We start from the raw sequence: 22,439 nt of genomic DNA on the forward strand, positions 1-22,439 counted from the left end.
TCTTTCGTGACAATAATTTATAGATAAGCACTACAAAATTAATACATTTTATAATAATTGTTATGTTGAGCGGCGTCACAAAATGTCAACTGTCAAAACACAAGTTATTTTGTTGCTCTAGCATGCTTCTATTTGCATTTACTCTTGTTGCTTAATTTTGAATGTGTATTTTGCTCTATATGACAACACAATGTAGCTTCAGCTGCTTCCACATGGAGTGGACTTAAACCAACGTGTAAATTAAACCAGCGCATTAAATAGGTATGCATTTTTAATGAAGGAAAGGAATGTCCAATTATCTGTGCAATCAATATGTGATGAAGTATGCAGAAGATGTGCAGAAGTATGATGAAGTTCGTACACTTGATCTGAAGTTGGATCAACAAAGTAAAATCGAGTGGCGACTGTTTCAATCAAACTTGAATGGTTACAAAATCCCCTTGAACGAAAGCTTTGTAACACTTATCTGGCACAAATTTGTTGTATTTTAAAGGAGATTTGATCTGCTTGTGTTAATCCCTTATCACGAAATCTAGATACAGCTGGATCATTGATTAAATCTGGTACAGTAGGTACAGCTATGGCAACCAGCAATACACCAGTTTGACATTTCCACTTTCGCTTAACAATTTATCGGTGGTGCCCACGCGAAAATCGTTAACTTCTTGACATTGTTGACAAGTGTGCAAAGTCGGCGACCGGCGAGAGCCTCCAAATGCGCCCCTACAATTAGCAAACCTTCCGCCCCCACGGCGAAGAGGCGTTGTTGAACGCACTCCGAGTAGGCCCCGCCCCCGGCATCAAGCTGTCAAGTGCCGCGTAAAGTTCGAGTTGAAATTGTTTATAAGCTGCCAAAAAATCGATTAATCCATTCCAGTTATGTTGTGAGCGATTGTAGGGTGCAGTCGGCGTCGTGAGCCATGAACGCATCGTACACCGAAATCATCCTCGCCGGTTGCATCCTAGTGCTGCCGTTCCTGTACGAGTCCAGTCACGTATTCAGGTACCACCTGAAGTTCCTTCTCTACTATGGCATCGTGATGCTCAACTCGGTCATCTTGATCCCGCTCTTCGCCTGCAGGGCCGGGAACGTGCGGAACTTGCTGTGAGTCATCCGAATCGGTGCGCTCGGGGTGACAGCTTCACGTTGCAGGACCGCCTCGGCCTGGTGCCACCACATCTCCACCCTGCTGGGGCTCCGGTGGATCGTCCGGGGACGGGAGCACCTCGAGAAGGACCAGGCGTGCATCATCGTCTGCAACCACCAGAGTTCCATCGACATTTTAGGTACGTGCAGAAGGAGTAGAGAGCCGTGCTCAGCGATTGTTTCAGGGATGTTTGACATTTGGCCGGTGATGGACAAGTGCACGGTGGTGGCCAAAAAGGAACTCTTCTACGCTTGGCCCTTCGGCATCGCGGCCTGGCTCTGCGGACTCATTTTCATTCCCCGGATGAACAGCGACAGGGCCAGAGCCCTCATGAATCAGGCAGCCGAAAACATAAAAAAGGACAAGGTGAGTGACAGCTGACAGACTTTTTATTTCCACAGCACCCTGCCATTTTCCGACACATCTAGTAGGGGAACGTGGGACAAATTATAAACAACACTTAAAATTCATTCTTTATTTGAAAACAAAAAGAAACAAATTTCCTGCACACAAATTTTCAAGACTAATATACATACATTTATATCTCCATTATTTACAAGACTTGTTTAAATATTATAACAATGAAAGAATTTTTTTTTATTTACCAAAAAATCATGATCGATTGTACAACACTTGCAAAATAATTGCATTTAACGCATTTGTGACTAACAAGTGTTGTTTGTGTTGAAGCGCATTTCATCCAGTGACGTTTTTGGCGCGATTTCCCTCCAAAAATAAGTATAATATTGTTGGTTGTCCTTAAACAATTCAATTCTAGTCACACAACTGCACTAAACGAATTAGTAAAGGAATTAACTGTCTATTTATTTTGAATTGCTAATTGATTACGTTAATTGGTTCAATGACAACAACTCATTTGTTTTCATCACGTAATAAACATTGTTATTATTTTTATTGTTGTTATTAATTTTGCTAAACTGATAAATTCGATAACATATTCATGGATTCGTGTGTATTTAGAGGAATGTGTTTGTATCGGTTTCTGTTATCTTTATTGTCTTTTGTGTCAATAGTGAGTGTCCTTGAAAAATATAGTTTCAAACGGGACCAGCTATAATTAGGTAATAATTGTCATGTTATTAATTCTTGTTCTTGTTGCACGTTATCACTTCTCGCCCATCGCGACTGGACTGTGTATACATACGTTTCAATTTCGAAATTTGACAGGTGTGGAAAATTGTGACAATTAAAAATGAAAAAGTTGCCAACACAACGTCAAAAAGAAAATCGCGTTGGCGTTTTTTTGTAACGTTGCAATGAGAAAAGGACATCACGTGGTGTCGAGTAAGCGGGATCGCAATGCAAATCGAGACTCCGCCCGTACCGTTCTCTCATTTGCTTGCACAATTATTTACGCACTGCTTTAGAGTTATTTTGTCCATTGTGTAATCTTTGATTCCGCCAATATAGGGGATATTGCTTCGGCTCCGAAAGTTCTTAATCCCCATTTTCTAATTTTAGAACGTCTAATCTCATTACATTATCACTTGCTGCGTTTCATTGGGTTTTATCACGGTTTTCGATCAATATTTGTTCTTTTCGTGTCGAAATCGGTCGGTCGAGATACAAAATACATTGTTTAGGAAATTACGCAGGAACGAAGTGAGTCCTGCATACTTCTCATTTTAACAAAAACTTTTAAAACAACCATAAATCATCGTCTCTACTGACGTAGAGTACGCATCGTACGACTTTTTTTATGACATTAAAGTATCTGTTATGTGTGTTTACATTATTTTCAATACGCTATGTACGGTTGGCGTCAAAAAAAAATAGGAACTGTCAGAAAAAGTTCTGTCAGATTTTATTAAATTTTTATAGTTTGAAACGACCTTTTAGAGTTTAGGTTAAAAAACTGCACTTATGTGTCAGAAATACTACTGTCAAACGGACACAAATTGACATAAATTGACAAATTAATTTCCAATTCACATTAGGTCAGATTTCAATTCCCGTTTTTTTTTAAGCCAACTGTACATAACTAAATGTGATAAACAGTGTTGGGACAGATTTACGCATGATTTATAGTTCCGTATACATATAGCATAACATAGTCAAAAATCATAAACATAACATAACTTTTAAAATTCAATTTATAGTTCATGACAAAACGTGATATGATTGTTGACTTTTTAAGTGTCAAACTAATTGTCAAATATGTTTTGTGAAAACGTGATTTTACAAGCTGCTGCCTGGGCTGTGGTCTTACACGAGATAGGTCATAATAAAGAAAGGAAGAAACCTCGAAAAAAAAAAACGCGTTACAAAAACATGGATAAATCAGCTACTCCAAATCATTTCCTTCGCCACACCGTCCTCAAAGTCTTTGGAAGACTTATCGTACAGTGCCTTGAACCTTTCAACACACTGTACGATTAGAATTTTCTTCATTTTTTCCACCTTTTCAATAATGTTTTTAAATTGACTTTATTGATAGCGTACCTACACGTAACCGTTTCTATGGAAAAATATTAAAATTCCATAACTTTCATGGCACATAACATAATAAACTAAGCAAAAATGAATAGGTAATTTTTCCATTTTTGAATTTTTTATATTTACAGTTTAAAATTTGTAATGAAATGTGTTAGAAATATATGTATATGCACATTAAATGTAGCCTTTCAAGGACCTGTCACATTTCAAATTTATGTAGTGTTTAAGAATACGTGGGAGGATTGGGGCAATTATTTTGCTTTCCAAGAAAAATTGTGGAATTCCCTATTCATTTTTGCCTAGTTTAATTGAAATTGGCCAAATCATATGTAAACGGATACGGACTTATGTTAATGGACCTATAAATGAATAGATTTGATTCAATAGGATTCAATTTTGATATGTTATGCCATACGTACACGTTACGGAACTATAAAGCAGGATTTATAGTTCCGTATACATACAGCATAACATAGTCACAAATCATAAACATAACATAACTTTTAAAATTCAATTTATAGTTCACGACAAAACCAAGGCGGTCTCTATTTTAACAGGCCAGGACACTGGCTGTGTTGCCAAATTTCTTAGTGGGCCATGCCATAGCATCCTGAGTTTCAAAAATATTGGCACTTCCATAGAAAGGCGGTTCATTCAAAAATAATTTTGACAAGACAATTAATTTCAGTAATTGAAAAATAAACATGCCACACAAATGTTGTGTTCTCGTAGATACCCAATTGCAAGTCAAATTATGTTTCAAGTAAGTCTTCCTACGTTAGCGTTTTCAAATTCCCATCGAAGAAGATTAGAATGCAAGAATGGATGCGGATTTTGGAACTAGAAAACTGGCGCGTGAGGTCTTTGTTGCTCGTTCCATTAGGTCTAAAATCCATTTTAAATTATAAACCTGTATTGATGGTAGGGTCCATACACCCGAGTGGGTAGCTTTTGCAGTTCTTATTTATTTTCAACAATTCATACTGCACCTTTATTGGTCTTTAATGGTCTCTGTGTAAGACTTTAGAAAAAAAATCTTGTCCTGAGCTGTACAGTGTACAGGTGGCATGTGTTGGAATTTGCACTCGAGCTAATGCAATCAAGGTGAACTAAAAGGACTTCTATCTTCATTTCGGATAGGATACTTGTTCAGAATACAGGACTATGAAATTTTACTAACAATAGCTATCTTATAAAACAGGATACACATAATTACCTTGACTTGGTCACCTGATATACTCGTACTTTGACTGAAGTAAAGTTGCAATACGAGAATTAGAAAAATCTTTCAGTGATGATTAACTGACAGCTAACAATGACAAAATAGTGAGCGATCACAAAACTTCAAAACTAGTAACTTTTTTTAAAGGTTGGCAAAGCAATGTTGTCAGACGTTAGTGGGCCATTCCACAGACCACTTTCTGAAGTCAGTGTCACGGCCTGTTAAAATAGAGACCGCCTTGACAAAACGTGATACGATTGTTGACTTTTTAAATGTCAAACTAATTATCAAATATGTTTTGTGAAGACGAGGTTTTAGAAGATGCTGCCTGTGCTGTAGTCTTACACGAGATAGGTTGTGATAAAGAAAAAAGGAAAAAACCACGAAAGAAACGCGTTACAAAAACACGGATAAACAAGCTACTCCAAATCATTTCCTTCTTCACACTGTCCTCAAAGTCTTTGGAAGACTTATCGTAAAGTGGCTTGAACCTTTTAACACACTGTACGATTAGAATTTCCTTCGTATTTTCCACCTTCTCAATAATGTTTTTAAATTCAATTAATTGACAGCGTACCTACACCTAACCGTTTCTATGGAAAAAAAAATTAAAATTCCGTAACTTTCATGATACATAACATAATAATTGAAATTGGCCAATTCATATGTAAACGGATACGGACTTATGTTATTTTAACGGATCTATAAATGAGTACATTTGATTCAATAGGATTCAATTTTCATATGTTATGCTATACGTACAAGTTACGGAACTATAAATCGTGCTTAATCGGCCTTAAAGGCCGATTTAAGTAGTGCGGGAGGATTTCATGAATGTACTTGCAGGGCATCGGGCTCAATGTAATTTCACGATTTAATAATGGTTTGTCTGTTTTTTGAAGCAGTACAAGACTCTATTATTTGATCATTTATTTTTTAGTTTACAACCTTATCGAATTTTATTCAAAAAAATTCGCTAAACACTTGGGACGCTCACGCTGAATAAAAACGGAACAAAAATTCGGCAAAAACCATACAGTCGACCTGTTCAGCAATAAACACCATCGCAAGTCGGATTAATTAGCATTATTCCGTACGCTGATTGTATTTATAATATGAAACCACATCGATTGTGAGCGATTAGTACCTACTTGGGCTAGGTACTTGGTTAGCGTTTTTGCATGCAATTACATATATTAGGAACCGATTCTCCGCTTCCTACTTAACGCCTATTTGAATCCGATCTCTGGTGATAAAGTTGTAAAAGGTGGTCACGAGTCATCGTTTTTAATTAAAATTTAAAATTTAGAACACACGGCAAAAAATTATCGTTGACTCAAGTTGCAAAAAACCACTTTGCCTTTGCAACAGCACTTTTATGGCATTAGTCATTTGAAATTATTTTAAAACTGTACTTACCTATATGGAAAATATTCAATCCAAACTATGATTTTCTGGTCCCTTTGTGCCTTTATTTGGTTCAAAAATATTGAAAAAATGCTGTTGCAAATGACAACTGGTTTTTTTTGCAACTTGAGTCAACTACCCATAAGTTTTTTTAAATTTAAGTATGTAATCAATTTAAGAGGAACGAGTTGTAGAATTTTCTTTAGTCGAAAAGAAAAATTATATCGACTTAATAATTTTTCGGTGTTCATTAAGTTGCTGTCAATACCTGATAAATGATACATAAAACTTGATTAAATCGTGTCACCTCATATCTGTTACTTCACACCTGAACAGCAGAAGATCTAAAATCGAACCTTGCAGTACTCCTCCAGTTGCAAACAAAATTCCAAATTTCTAGATTTTTGCTTTCCCAAAAAATTAGCCAGAAAATGAGTTCCAGGTGAAATGTTTTTTACTTTTGCTCCGGTGCCGTACGTTTATTTTGGCCAAATGATCGATCGGTAATAAAAGTCTCGTAATTCGTGGCAGATTGATGTTTAAGCTGACGTAAGTTTAGTTATGGGCTTGTCAGTACAAAAAAGGTACAAAACTTGTTCCTTTTGTGACGAAAATAACGCGACCGGTATTTTTTTTTATTACGGAGGTCCAATTATCTCCGATAAAACTTTATGATCGAGATGATACGGCAATATGTAATCGAGAATTAATAAAAGTGGAAATTGTAGCGAGCGTTCGAAAAATTCGTGGTCAAGCGGGGCGTTGTATCTCTTTCTACAAAAGTCGCGTTTTGGCATTTCTTCCAAATACATAACCTCACTTTGATAATAATTTTACCGTAAATTAAGACATCCATTTGATGTAAAAACCGTCATGCGGCACTGTTTCAAGTGTTTTTGGCAAAAGAAATAATTCATAACCACTGCTTGTTCGTCACATGAATGACGTCTGACAACTGGAGCGCGTTCATAAAATATGGGCGAAGGTAGAGTGTGGGGAATATCACGTGACTGCAATGTCACTCCGGCATTATGAACGGAATCGGGTAAACGCGTGTTTTTTGTTTTTGTAAATGTCAACATTGTCAACTCACATTTAATTGTCATCTATTGTGACCTGACCTGACCTAACCACCTGCTTAAATGAAGATCAACAGATTAAAAATGCAATTTGACGAAAGAAAAAGAAAATTAATTGTTTCTGGGGCAATTTGTTCTGCAAAAAAACGTTTTTTCCTTGTAAATTTGTATTCACCGGATTCAATACAGGAAGGGGAAGAAGAGAATATAAGTGTGGTTGCACAAGGAATATCTTTAAGAATTGGATATGTTGAACGGATTGCACCGGGGTTAACCAACAGATAATTTCAAATGCACTGCAGTCAGCCATTCCAGTTTCGAAAATTTGTCCCCATTATTGAAAACATAATTAAAAAATGTATAAAAACACCTTAGAACATATTTTTTTCACGCAGCCGCCGCTTCACTGCCGCCAGATATTTGACAGACGTCAAATCTGACGTATGGGTAATTTCTCCCGCACCGCTAGACATCGGTAACATGGGCACACTCCTTGTGTCACTCTAAACATTTGTGAACGATCTGGGGTAGTGTGATTATTCCCCCAATTTTAATTTGTGAACGGTGTTTGGGTGACCCAAGGGTAACCTTTATACCTACCCAGAGTATTTATGAACGCGCTCCTGATGATTAAGCTACGTCATACGGAAACAAAAGCGGGCGCCAGGCCACTTCACCGCAAAATTTTTTAAAAATTATGACAATTTTTCAATTGACGCAATTTTAGAAATCATTTTATTCTCTATTTGATCTTTTTATTTTTTTAAAAAACGACAATTTAATTAAGAACTCAATTACAACAGTTGAGTTGGCGATCTTGCGTCACTGACAACATACAATTGTCCTAAAAGAATTGATTTTTAAGTAGCACTTGTTTCCCCACGTGTCGTCTAGTATAATAATCTATGATTATATCAAAATATGCGGCACTAATGGATTTTATAGATACTAATAAGACTGTCATCTTATCAAAAAAAAATCCATTAACTTTGCAATAAATAAATGTGATAAACCGTCGTTAATATTAACCTTCTATTAACTAATGGCCTTCACTCGAACCGTTACATTTGTTGATTTGTTGTAACATACATTTTACAAAACAGTGTTTTTGAACAAAGAATAAAAATGTAAATAGGACCTACTTAATATTCTATTAGCATAACACAGACAATGAGATAAATATGCTTCGAATGTTTCGCATTTAGGTACCAAACAGTTTTATTTTTGATTTCGTTGGAATACGTTATTTTGCAAAGTGTGATTGATTTATCGTAACAAAGGAGTCATTGGTTTGGCGATCCTCACATATTTTTCAAGACGCAAAATTTTCTTTAACGAGGGAAATAATTTTTGGTGGTGCGACTATAGAGCGTTCAAAAAAAATTCGTCAGACGGAAAACATCAGTTTTGCTTCGAATTTCCACCGTATGATGCTAACGAAAAACTACGCAGCAAGTGCACAGATTAACTTGCAGAATTTGTCCAGAAATTTACAAGACGGGAAATTTTTTGTTAATTGAATATGTACAAAAATTAACGCCGAGAATTCAGCCTCATTTATTATTCATGATCTGATGCATCAGATCAGCTCCTGTTATGAAACCACTCCTTGATCCCGCATGCACAATAATACAGGGTTATTATAAATGATTGTAGTCCAAGTTGGCGTAAAAACTGAATGTAAAATTTATGGTTGCCACTCCTTATAAATTTTTTCAAAATAATGTGAATAAGTGAATACACACCGTTCACACAGAGGAGTTAAAACAACTCAATTTAAGTTGGCAGTACGGCCCATTTATAGTAATTTTAAAGTTCTTTGGTACATTTCAATTGTCAAAAACACATCAAGGTCAAGAATATTTTAATGTTATACTTTATTGTTATCGAACGATAATGACCCAATTTTCTGATAGGTTACCGTAGACAGGTTGTAAGGCGTTACAAGTTCCACAGACAAGTTCTTTGTTGCTTAGTTACGACCAGGTTTAATGTACATATTTGCAAACAACTTTTGATTCATTGGTACAATGGCCGGCAAAAAAACTAGCCATCATTTAAATGTCAGTGTCTCTATATTGATGTTACGTGTAAAATGTCCTTAACGCAGAGAAAGGAAGGAGTAACCTCACTTTTATTTTTGTCAAAACACTCAATGACAAATTAACGTAACCACCACAAGATGCATCAAAAGGTACCTACCTACCTATTTATCATCTTTGAGGAGTTTCATATTGCTGGAAACAACGCAAAATGTTATAGTTATTATACTTAATTTGAGATTCGAAAAAAATTTGAGTAACATGCGTTAACCTCATAATAATAAAAGACAAAATGTCATGTCTTGTGCTGACATTAAAGCATTAGTTACACATTTGGATTTTAATGTGACAGAAAAGTGATGGCTAGTTTTTATTGCCGGCCATCGTATGAATTAATCTAATTAGTAATTACATATTATCAATCCAAAAACACACGAAACTAGTCGCATATTAAACGTTGAAGGCACCACGAGTGTTATAATGATACGCCTCATGCGTTATCAACCATATAACACCCTTGATACCTTAATAACTATAACGAGTGCCTTCTAATTTTCTGTTTTTAGATATTTAACTTTATAGTTAACGCTTATAAACAAAAAATATCTGACATCAGGGAATTTGGTGATTATTATAAACAATTGTTATTTTTCGCGATGTCATTTAGATTTTTATTGATATGTTCAGGTTGTTCTCTATGAATGAACTGATAATAATTTTCCATCAACCAAACTAAACTGTATTCACGTTTATACCGGGTGATCAACAACAACAATGAGTGAATATGTTGGCAAACAATTGAAAATTTGTATTGTTTTTTTGTCTCGTAATTGGGACTGACCGGATATTTTAACTTGACACCACAAAAAATTTAGGTTATGGCCCGGTTGTATAAAGCGATGTCAACTTCGTTGTTAAAGTTAACATAATGTCAGACGATCTGATTATGGGATATTTAACATTGGATTTGAATCAACCAATCAAATGGGTGGATTTCCGACCTGACGGGTTGTTAGCTGACACGATGTTAACCAAGCTTTATATAACCGGGCCCTAGTCTTCAGGAAACGTGCCCGGAAATTTGGTTGAATCCAACCGTTATTGGACATCATAATCATAAATTCCAGTACGAAAATACGCCATTCCTATAAAAATGTCGTGTTCCAGTATAAAAACCATTTTAATTAAAAAAAATTACAAAAATGAACCTTAGATGGTAAATTTCAAATTTGCCTTTCAACACTGTCAAAGCTGACAACCGGAAATGCGTTTAAACTGCAATTAATCACCACATTGGCGTACGTACGTCATTTTGACATTTTATGTATTAATAAATTGTGTCAAATAGGCGAGGACGCCTATGTTTATGTCAACTATCACATTAAAAAGCAGAATAACCAACAATAATATTACCAACCTATGAAAAAAAGTCACAATCATTTAAAATCACCCGGTACTTTACTTGTCATTTCATTTAAAACCTGTTCACTTTGTATTGAACGTCAGTGGTGCAAACGACTGACCTGTTACTATGACAACTCGAATTAAAGTTAATGCCAAGTGTGTGCGATTTGCACCACTGATGGTCAATACAAAGTGAACAGGTATTAAATCATAACCACAGTTAAACTGTCAAAATTGATATTTAGGTACTTTTTTGTAACTAAAGGCTGTATGACACGATGCTAAATTTTGTAGAAAATTTGTTAGAAAATGAGAGAGGACCAATGAACGATCAGGATCTGACAAAGACAGACTATGATCCTGATAGTTCATTGGTCCTGATCGAGGGTCTCTCTCATTTTCTAACAAATTTTCTACAAAATTTAGCATCGTGTCAAACAAGCTTAAATCTAAAGGCCGGTGTGTGTACTACAGTGACCGGCAAAAAAAGTTAGCCATCATTTAAATGTCAGTGTCATTAAAGCATTAATTACACCACGACCTTCTAAATAGTCGAGACGCAAACGCTTGGCTCTCTCCGGCCTGTTCATTTGAGCAAAATACCATTATGCACTTGTAAGCCGTTTGGCGCTAGCGAACGGGCGATTTGAGTGCGGAACCACGCGGTTTGAAACTTGGCTTTCTGTCATTGTGTTGTCACTTTGTCATATTAATTGCATAGATAATCGTTCCTAATATACATATTCTTAAATACTACGAAATTTATGGAGATGTGAGTATGAATTTAATTATTTCACGGAATTCAGTACTTGTTATAATACCCACAACATTGGAAGTAGACGAAGGAAAAGAAAATGAAGATTTAAGCAGGCAAAAGACTGTTTGCGGTGACAGAGAATGTTTCAGTCGGGATCGGTACATTAGCAGCACTATTGGAAAGGCTTGCCTACAACATTATGTTAGTGAAGAATATTTTTAAAATACATTTTAAATTATTGCAAGTCTACTACTGATTAAAAGATTTTTGAAATCCCTACCTGGGCAAATATTTAAACTTTCTGAAGCCAATTCATTGAATGTTTTTGTCTTTTTATAATCCTTACACGTCTCCAAATAGCATTTTACATGTCATCTTTTTGACATTTATTGTTTCGCGCCAATTTCGGCGCCTGCAAAGTAGCGCCAAACGGCGAACGCCGAAAACTGGCAAATGAACAGGCCGGAGAGAGTCAAGCGTCTCGACTATTTAGAAGGTCGTGAATTACACATTTGGACTTTGACTTGACAGAAAAGTGATGGCTACTTTTTATTGCCGGCCATTGTACAATAACGAGTGTGCAATTCGGGATAGTCTTGAAAATGGCTCTTTCGCTGCCTTGATACCGTAATTTAGACTCTGGAATGAAATTTGCAAAATGCAACTTTGACAGATGTCAAATGTGAAATTTATATTCTAGCACAAAAATTGGGAAGCGGGAAATTCAAATGTGCACGAGCGACACAAACATTTATAATTATAATTGTAGTAATTACCCGCAGATCGATGATTATGCTAGAAAATATTTTGTCTAAAAATACAACTTCCAAATTGGAAATTTTAAAGTCAATTTTTTTTTAATTTAGAATTGAATTTTATTGTTCTCTCATTCACGGCCTGAAGTCAATAATAAGTCATATCTGTTTGGAAAACATCACTTTAACGCACTACTGCGAAAATAAATTTGTAAAATACCGGGTGCATAATGAAAAATCTTTGGTGCTGTAACTTCCTTATATTTCATACGATTTTAATAAATGATATGTCAAACAAAATAATTTTAAATGAGTTACAATTTGAATTGATCCAATATTTGTTCTTGAGTTCTGTTTTTGACAGATGATAGTCAACTTTTTTTTTTCAAATTGCACTACAGCCATTCCATTATGACGGACGGGACAAATCGGAAACATTTATTCAAAAATTCTTTTTTTTTTTTAAATCAATTAGTACTTATATTGAAACAGGATTTGACAATACTGTTCAATGTGATCCAATGATTCATTTTATTGCTAACTTTTATCGCCTTTATTGTTTACTTGTTTTTTTTTTTTTTAATTGCAAAGTATTCATTTTTTGTTGAAACGGTTTCATTTATCGTGGAATGGCTCACTATTAACTTTTTTTTTTCACTACTAGTCTTAGAAGGCGTCATTATTGAGTCTCGAACTGAACCCAGAAGTAGAATTTCTCTCCTACTAGTTTCTTAACCCTCCACCACCCGACGGCACGGCAATTTTGCCGGAGCACGTACACTATTACGGATAATGCTATCAAGTAATAGTGCAGTGCTTATCAACATAATTACCGGCGTCTCGCCTCCACATTTTGACTTTTTTGTGTTTTATGTTCTGTGTCAATGTTAAGGAATTTCCTCACGATATGACATGAGTACAGAGTGATCAACAAGAATCCAAATCAGAGCAAGCGTTGCAAATTATCGGTCACGTCGTAGCAGAATCATACGCAAATAAGCGTTCAAAGCATGGCCGTAGACAATTTGTGGTCTCAAACGCTAGTTTATAATAAATCATACCTCATGAATTTTAGACGTTGGAATTATAATTGTGCATTTTATTATTATTATAAGATAAGGGAAACAATTTATAAGATAAATAAGAGCAACATTTTACATTTGTAAGAGTAAGTAAATTATCAGCTTTATTGCCAAACTCGACGCCACTGGTACGGAGATGTTTCGTTTAAATGTCACATTTCAAAATTCAAGGTTGTTGTTGTTGACAATTTAAGTGATTTAACCTAAAAAACAAATCTTCGATTTCGGCAATATTTACAGACGTTTATTGGAATTGTAAGCAATAATTATCCCAGAATAAGTTGTAAAATGGGTTTTACCATTAAAGAGAAGGCATTTTTATTAGATTATTTTCGAAAGAGGGTGAAACAAGAAAGTGAAGACTGGCCTTACTTTGTACCCCCTTACACTGAAGAATTTCAAGCCAAATGTCTGAACCTGATGGTATTGGTTATTAACAAGTTTATCAATGTCTTAAAATTATAATGCCTAATTTTAGTGAATCATAATCCATCATTAAGAAGAAGTCAGGTCAGTCCTTAGTTCAAATTTTAGAAATGGTGCAAAATGTTCGACAAATTATCAAGGAACATCCCTCAACTTCCATAAGGCGTTTAAGACTGCAAATTAAATTGAGTTATGGCACTTATTGCAAAAATTTTGAAGGAGGCTATTAATTTGTTTCCCTTGTGTGTTGCAAGAAATAAAACCCACACATTACCTTAAAGAAATTTTCACCATAAATGAATTTTGGCAGTCCATTTTACCTGACAGCTTCATAAGTGTTTTTGGAAAATATGAGAGGCGAGTTTGACTCTTTCTGGACCACAATGGAGAACATTTGGAGCAGTTTTTGTGAAAACTTATTTTTTGACCTTGGAATAATTTAAATGTTTTAATTAAACTGCTAGAAAAGATACGAGTAAGTTCTCAATTAACCAAAAATGTGAGAATAATAACTTTAGCACTTTTCTTACAGAAAACAACAAAACAAAGAATTCTGAAAAATAATGACTTAAAATTTTGTAACCAAAGATTACGTGCCTTATGAAGGAATTTTATGTAACTGTGTGTTTTTTCCTTAATCAGTAATAAATAATAATTAATAATAACTTCCTTTTAAATCCATTATTCATGAATTACAAACAATTTATAAAGGCAATTAATAATAGATTTTTGAGAGGTAGGCAACCAACAAAACGAGTGAACAGCAATTATATAAAAGTGTCTGATTAGTATACGACGTACGTTTCGATAAAATAAAAGATGAGGTAGCACTCTTGATTTGGTTTCTTGTTGATCACTCTGTATAATAATATACCTGTTTGAATTTCAACCACCAGTGTGTTCTCTAAGTCCAAAATTTTTAAATTTTTAAAAAGAGATTGCGGTACTATTCCCATTGCTGAAATTATGTGGTAAAATCGAAATTTTTTTCTAAACACCAAAGATTTCTCATAGCAACGGAGAGTTCTAAATATTTATTAATTTTTGTATTATATGTCTGTGTTATATTGTGTGAATTTGGAACAGCTATATCTGTCTTCGACCACCCACATTTTCTTTCATATTTCGCACAGATGGGGTTTATGACCGCTATAGCAACGAAAGATTTTCTTTGATTTTATTGGTTAACGTAGACAGACGATTTTCAATTTTCATAGCAATTTTCGGATCGTCGCATTGGACAAACAAATTTAATTAATAATTATTATTAGAAAGGGTTTTAACGTATCTAGTAGTGAAAAAAATAATATATACACCACGCTAGAGAAAACAATTTTAAGCATAGCTTCTTTATTCCCCTCGAAGCTTCGCTTATCGGGGAATAAACTACCTCGGCTTAAAAAAATGTCTTCTCTACCTTGGTGTATAATCACTATTTTACTCAGTTTTATAGAGATTTGCTTACTTTTAAAGTATCTTTGTTTGATTTTGGGTAAGTTTCAACCATTTTTTCGTGTGCGAAATTTCTGGCGGTCTATAGATATTTGAGTATTTTTGGGGTGCATTTATGATTTTTGAAGGATTTTGGACCTTTTTCGGTTGTTTTGCATTCTTTTCATTGGTCTTTCTTTTGGGCGTTTTTCAATGATTTTTGCCTGCGCCAAATGGCTTGGTCCAGAAATAAAAAGCCATTTTGGAGTGATTAAAAACAAGGTAATATCTATTCACTTTGATTGTGACCACAACGAAAAACATAGGCGCTGTTTAGCTTTGTGCTGCATACGTTTTACACTAAATATTTGTGTGGTGTGAACATGATGTGAAAATGTCAGAATTGTCAAAACTTGACCATGGTAGTAAAGCATTGATTTTAATGTATTTATCAATATTAATAACGGAAATCAATATTTGAAGTAAGAGAAACTAAAAACGTCTCTATGATTCTGTGATCACGTCTGTTGAAAAGTGGGGTTATATCCAGGTACAGATTATTTAACGTAAAAACTTCGAAATCACCTCATGCAATTCTCGATATTAATGAAGAACGAAGGTAATGGTCATTTGGCAGTAAGACAAATGCGAAAAATGCCTGGGGATTACCTACTAAAGATAATCAGAACTTTCAATTAGCATTGATTAATACAAATATTTTCAGATAAAAACTAATCAGACAGAAAGTTCAAAAAAATGATTTACAGGGGATGAAAAGGCAGAAGATATCAAACTACAACACTTACTAGCCAAAATGTACAACAAAAAAGCACAAATAGAGTTAACTTTATTGGTGATGTTCGTCTTTGTGAGTTGTTTTCCCGTTGGCTTCACTAAACGTCTCGAAACAAGTCAATATTACCCGTTTGGTCCCAACTTTGAGAAGACGACGTGGCATTTTCTTTTTGAATCCTAAAATTTTGTACTTACCAAAACTCAATTTTATAGATATGCGCACAGTGTACGTCGAAAAACGTTTGCGCAAGTCGTTCTCCGTTCTGTCTTCTGTGAGCGTGACGTTTCTGTCAAAATGGCGCCTCCGAGAGTTGCCAACTGCGACTGGATTTAGTGTTATCTAAAATTCCCTATCAATAACCTAGCAACTGAAAAGTTACTAGGGAGTGGTCACAATCAAAATGAATAGATTATATTTTGTTAGTTTTTTAGGGCGTTGTTGAGGAAATTTTGCATTATTTTGGGAGATTTCAACAGTTTTTTCGTGTGCCCAATTTTTAGTGGTCTACAGATGTTTGGTACTTTTGGGGTGCATAAAAGTTAATGCTTTTTTAAAGGTTTTAGGTCTTTTTCGGTTGTTTACTTTTGGGAGAACAGCTAAACTTTTAGGGTTCTGTCTTGTTTTTTGAAGACGCCAAATGTCCTGGTCCAGAAATAAAAAGCCATTTTGGGGTGCTTAAAAACAAGACATTTTGTAAGTTTTTTTAGATCTTTTTCGGATGTTTACTTTTGGGAAAACAAAATTTGTAGGACTACCCTGTTTTTTCATGTGCCCAATTTTTGGTGGTCTACAGATATTTGGGTACTTTTGAGGTGCATAAAAATTAATGCTTTTTGAGAGGTTTTAGGCCTTTTTCGGTTGTTTGCTTTTGGGCAAACAGCTAAATTTGTAGAATTCTGCCTTGTTTTTTAAGACGCCAAATGTCCTGGTCCAGAAGTATCCTACTGGTATAGCACCAAAGATTTTTCATAATACACCCGGGATAAATCAAATGAAAATGTATCTTGCTAGCATTAATAATAATTAAAAGCGTTGTTTCTAATAGTATATTATGTTATGAGGAGCAAAAATTAAGTTTTATGTGCTGCGGCTGGTAGATTGGCTGCCGAACGCAGTGAGGCAGACAAACCAGCCAAAGCACATAAAACCATTTTTGCTCCGAATAACATATACTATTTTTTCTTCAAACCTTCATAACAAATTATTTAAGACATGTTAAGAAACCAGGTAGGAATTTCAAATGATTTAGCTAGTTTACTTTACTGCCGCTCATCAGCGGAGATAATAACTTCACGGACGCCCTCAGCGGAGATAATAACTTTATCTGCCGCTCGTCAGCTCGTTAGATGCCATGACAATGAAATGACACTTTAGCATTATCAATGCAGCAGGATAATGTCATAATTTACGGACGGATTTAGGGATGTCGCAGACGGTTTGATTACGAATCTAGAATGCGACGTAATTAATTATTATCCAACGAAACGTCAAAACATGTAATATTTGAACGTTAGCATGAATTGCAGACCCGGCGATTACGCAGACTCGACCAGTGGCCTCGTCGTGCAGCCTTCACACGCGTGCGATAATATTCTCCATATCCCACTTGTTGCGTAAATAACTGTGAAGCATTACGTGTCGGTCAATAGAGATGTTGCATTCAACCTTTATTTAAGTATGTAATAGGTTAATAAATGCATGCGCTATGAAATAACGCTACGCTTTAACGGCATAGTGATTTAAAGTTATTGCAATTTATCAAGGCATTAACGTTATTGAAAGACTGCAAAGTTGACAAGTAGTGTCAAAAATAAACGAAATGCAAATGACGATGGTATTGAAGAATCAGTTCATCACGTTATTTCTAACTTATTTCGGTCAAATCGCACTCAAACTTTTTTGAATTGTCAAACTGTTGACATATGAGAAATGTCAAAAATAACGTTAAGGTCTTGCGGTATACGTTCACAATTTACGTAAAGCGCAATCGTTATTACCGTCTACGTTCTAAAAATTGACACTTAGATGTCAAAATAACGTCTTTCTAAATTCTGCTAACCGTTATATATGACAGTGCAATATATCTCTAGTGTTGGAAACGATACTCTAAGCGAATAACGCTATGTCATTGTGACTCTCCGCAATTACGAAATTATCAAAATTATCAAGCTAAATTTGATGAAATCAATTTTCGATTAATCCAAAAAAGTAATAATCTACTTAAAATTACTCAACTACGCTCGCATTTTCTGCAATTTAATTTGTTTTTTAATTCCGCCCTTATCAGTGTCGATAATTCTGTACAAACAACGCTCACCAATACTTTCTGCTTTCGATTCCGAACGTTAGATATTGATGGTGCCCCATTTACACCGAAGATAAAATCTACTGCGCAATATTTGCTCGCTTTTAATTTCTAGATAAAAACCCGGACATAACCCGTACTACAGCTTACCCATTGTAGCTAGAGCTGTGAGAGCCGGATGTGCAGTGGTCTAACTCTAATTTTGCCGCATTTCTTTGCTGCTTCCAGGACCTGTTTATCGGACCTCTTTATTCAACTTTGCGCATCCCTCACAACTCAAGCTACAATTGGCAAGCTGTACCTGTCGCTCTTTGCATTTTTTTTCTTCCAATTTTAAAGACGAAGTTGCGCTCATCGCGACTGTCTCTTCTTTTGCAGATAAAGTTGTGGGTATTTCCGGAGGGGACGCGTCGCAACACCGGTCAGATCCACCCTTTCAAAAAGGGCGCCTTTCACCTGGCGCTCTCGTCCCAATTGCCCATCTTGCCGGTGGTGTTCAGTCAGTATTACTTTTTGGACAAGGTGAACAAGAGGTTCGATCACGGTAGGTGAACTGGAACGGTCGGGTGGGTCGAGCTCGATCGCGTAACGACGTTTTGAAACGTCCGATCCGGCTCGAAGGACCACAAACTTGAGTCGAGATGGCGTCTGAAGGGTGTGTTTTTGTCAGGTAAAGTGTACGTGACGGTGTTGCCGCCGATCTCGACGCAAAACATGACACTGGACGATATGGACCGGCTCATGGACAAGACCAGGAACGTGATGACGGCGACGTTCCACGAAGCAAACAAAGAGGTGAAGGACTCGATGACGAGGTCCTGTTCTAGTCAATAAGTGGTGGTGTAAGTTTAATTTACCAGAAAGTTTTATTTAGTTATTTATTGAAGAGACGACTTTGATGATTTTTTAATAAACAACGTACTTATCGACGAAACAGCTTATTTCCACTTTGCCATGATCGAGCGACCGAAGGCTGTGAGATGTAGGAACGACGTTAGGGTGTTTCTTGCCATTTTTTCGGTTAATCTGCAATAATTCGGTGATGGATAGTTACTTCGCATAGGTCAAATGACGTTTTAGAATTTTCTGACGAGATGGTCCGGTTGACAGTCCAAAAAGTCTTGGTACGACAAGATCCAAAGAGTGTATTCGAATACTCACTGCACTCGTGAGACAGTTGTGCTCGGTTGGTACGTTTCAAGTAGGTACTTTACAAATATTATCGATAAATCGTTATCAATCTTTTTAACACCTGACGGAAACAATTGAATTCTTCTAGATCGTGATCTCTCCGGTGCGTGAATAATTTCCAAAAATCCTTTTATTATCGTGGAAATAAGCACGAGTCGCTGACGACGAAAGCTCGAGTGGAAAGAAAGGAGACGCTTCGGTAGCTATAGTTGGCGGGGCGTCTCACTAGAGAAATAAACTGGCGTGATTTTCGGGAGATGGTTTTCTATTGATCCTTAAAGGGCGCGCGTTAAGAAGTATGGTGCAGTTCAATGCACGCACCCAAAATTGCCATACATTGTTAAATTTGGCGAGGCAGTGTAAATCAGGCTTTTCATGACGTCGCTACGAACTATCACGTGAACACGTCGTGACTCCAGTGGTTCGTCGCACCAACTATAGTTTACGTACACGCGGGAGATTTGAAAATCGCACGTCAGCACTCGAGAAGGTTTCTTTTAAATGTGAAACCTGCAGATTAAAAAATTGTTTTGGACAAGAAAAATTCATTGAAAGTGTAGGAATTGTTTGGTGTCGCAATAACGACAACACCGAATACAAACGAATCTGTTAGACGGCGGCAATTTGTGAAAATCAATCGTCAAAAGATCACGTTTTGAAACAGGTGACACTTGTTGCGTTGTCGCATTTGAAAGGTCAAGGACACGATCGCAGGCCGACGATCTTATTGATTTCCGCATAAATGATAAATTAAATAACAGTTCGTGTCGCACGTTTTGGGTTTTTGTTTTTTTTTTTAATTTCGTCGTTTGAATTTGTTTTTGACTGGTTCTCGAGGCGATTGTACCGCTACGTCCACAAGAATTCTTTGTTTTTCTTTGTGAAACAATCGAAGATAAATAGTGAATCATTCTTGGTGTATTTGTGGAATTCTGTTTGTGTCCACGTCTGCAGTTCATCGGTTCGTGACAGGTGCTGTTGACATTTGACACTTGACAGGAAGGTTGTTTGCAGAGCGGCAAATTGTTTGTTAATAAAAATCATGTTATCAAACAGAAGGATTTTACACAAAAAGTTGCAACAACAGAAAGTTCAAAATTTCGCACCAATTTTCAAAGTACAAATAAATTACAGCCAATAAAAATGTGTTATGTTGATCTGTTATATATTTTTGTACATTTTTTAGACCAACATGTGCCAAAAACTTTCAAGAGTTTCGTGTGACCTTTTCAGTACATTTGTACACCTTTACGTCATGCGAAAATGACACTAACTTTACAATTTCAAGCGGAATACTTTGTTGGTTTTAACACTTTAAAAATTAGCTTCCTACATCAAAATAAATTCTTTCAAAATAAAAAAATACAAGTTTCGACATTATGTAATTACAAAAAAAAAATACAAAAAGGTCGGGTTGATACTCCTGAATTTTCTAAGTATTAAAGAGAGCATTTTTTCTGTTGAGGCAATTTGTCAAAAAGTTACCTTTCACAATCTCCACAAAAAATAAACAAAATTTAAAGGTCCAAGCGATCAGCTCTGAGTGATTTTTAAAATGTCTGATAGGATTTTATTAAAAACGTTTTGGCAGCGCTTTAGCTGCAAAATGAAATTCTCTGTTGATGCTGTTGCAACCTCTCAAAATTAATGCAAAACGTAAAGCTCTTCCATTTAGAACTGTGAAGTTGGTGTCACTACATATCGTATAAAATTGAAATTCTCTACCTAACAAAGTGTAAAACCTCCAAAATTCCTGTTAGATCTTGATCTTAAAGTTGTGTCGTGAATAGTACACGAGCAATTAGTTCCACACCGTTGACTCCATTTGAAATTTAAATAAATCGAGTAAAAGTATTCGCACTGGATTTATGACATTTTATCAGACACGAGGACGCCATCAGACCATCAGTTTTCATTTTTCGTACCTCACCCTCTGCAAACTGAAATTCTACAGCGTCATGGCACACGACTTGAGCAAATCCATTTATCAGCGTGACAGTTTGACGCTACTATCATTCGTATTTTATTATCGCAGTGATTCACCTAAGCAAATAACTTAAGTTAAGACTTTACTTAGTACTAGATAATTCCTGTCGACTCGATTCAGCCACCAATCCGTACATTGAAACCAAATTAAAAAGCAAACGACGAGACAAAGCAATGCAGCACGAAGAAAGTATTATGAGCGTGATGAAGCGAGTCGTTTGTATCCTATTCTAGTTAGGTTCAAATTAATAACTGGATCCGGTACAGACGAGCAAGTTTGATTATTGTAATGGGTATAATCTCCCGTCATCCTGTGACATTTCTCATTTTTAATATAACGTGTCAAGAATACTGTCTGTTGTATCCACAATTTTGTACCACTATTTTATCACTGTTTAATTTTTAAGTGAAGAGAAAATCCATTTGGTACACTGGAAAAGTTCCAAATGCATTTTCCAAATTGGGCTAGTTGTAAAATAGGTAAATGGTTCGAGTTGCGACAGTCGATTCGGGAGCAACTCTGGTGAACTAATCCATCACGAACGACTGACGCGACAAGACAATTTGCATTATTGAATAAAAAATGACACGAAAAAACACCTCGTTTTATTTCGGAGACTGAATTTCATTAATGAAATAGTAAAAAAATCAATACAATTAAAAATGTGACAGGAGGTATAACAGGTTTCTGATCGGCGATCCATCGTGGAGCAATAGATGGCGTCGGTCAACCAAGAATAAAGAATATACAAGGTAAGTGATTCGTATTTGACAGGTAGTACCCTAGTTGCAAAAACGTACGTACATTTTTTTTAATTATATTTAGGCCCGGTTTATTCACTTTCAAGTAAATTTATCTGGCCAGTTTAGATTTAGATTAGATTTAGATATGATTTAGAATCTGCTATTGGTAGATCCATGGTAATTACTAGACTTAGGCGAAAAATAGTG

At 35.8% G+C, this 22,439-nt stretch overlaps 1 protein-coding gene and 1 long non-coding RNA gene across 4 annotated transcripts; both read left to right on the forward strand.

Annotated features, from left to right (window-relative positions):
• Positions 1–456: 456 nt before the first annotated feature.
• Agpat1 (1-Acylglycerol-3-phosphate O-acyltransferase 1) lies at positions 457–21,752 on the forward strand. Of its 2 annotated transcripts, XM_069056030.1 has the most exons (6): positions 457–824; positions 878–1,105; positions 1,154–1,287; positions 1,333–1,514; positions 18,690–18,855; positions 18,982–21,752. In XM_069056030.1, the coding sequence occupies exons 2-6, from the start codon at positions 921–923 to the stop codon at positions 19,143–19,145; spliced, it is 831 nt and encodes a 276-aa protein (XP_068912131.1). In that variant the 5' UTR covers positions 457–824; positions 878–920; the 3' UTR covers positions 19,146–21,752. The 2 variants fall into 2 exon arrangements, with proteins under 2 accessions (XP_068912131.1, XP_068912130.1); XM_069056029.1 differs by having other exon boundaries at positions 458–1,105.
• Positions 12,024–14,444, forward strand: LOC138136747 (uncharacterized). Of its 2 annotated transcripts, none has more exons than XR_011161415.1 (3): positions 12,024–13,776; positions 13,832–14,254; positions 14,298–14,444. It is a non-coding gene; the product is annotated as an uncharacterized lncRNA (long non-coding RNA). The 2 variants fall into 2 exon arrangements; XR_011161414.1 differs by having other exon boundaries at positions 12,031–13,776; positions 14,312–14,444.
• Positions 21,753–22,439: the final 687 nt, after the last annotated feature.

This window comes from Tenebrio molitor, chromosome 8, assembly GCF_963966145.1.
Source record: "Tenebrio molitor chromosome 8, icTenMoli1.1, whole genome shotgun sequence".
Classification (NCBI taxonomy): domain Eukaryota; kingdom Metazoa; phylum Arthropoda; class Insecta; order Coleoptera; family Tenebrionidae; genus Tenebrio; species Tenebrio molitor.

Bases quoted from the DNA above. Each gene is read 5' to 3' on its own strand.
- Agpat1 (XM_069056030.1), top strand. From the start codon at position 921: ATGAACGCATCGTACACCGAAATCATCCTCGCCGGTTGCATCCTAGTG. The intron at 1,106-1,153 runs GTGAGTCATCCG...TTCACGTTGCAG, and splicing joins GGGAACGTGCGGAACTTGCT to GACCGCCTCGGCCTGGTGCC. The intron at 1,515-18,689 runs GTGAGTGACAGC...CTTCTTTTGCAG, and splicing joins AAAACATAAAAAAGGACAAG to ATAAAGTTGTGGGTATTTCC.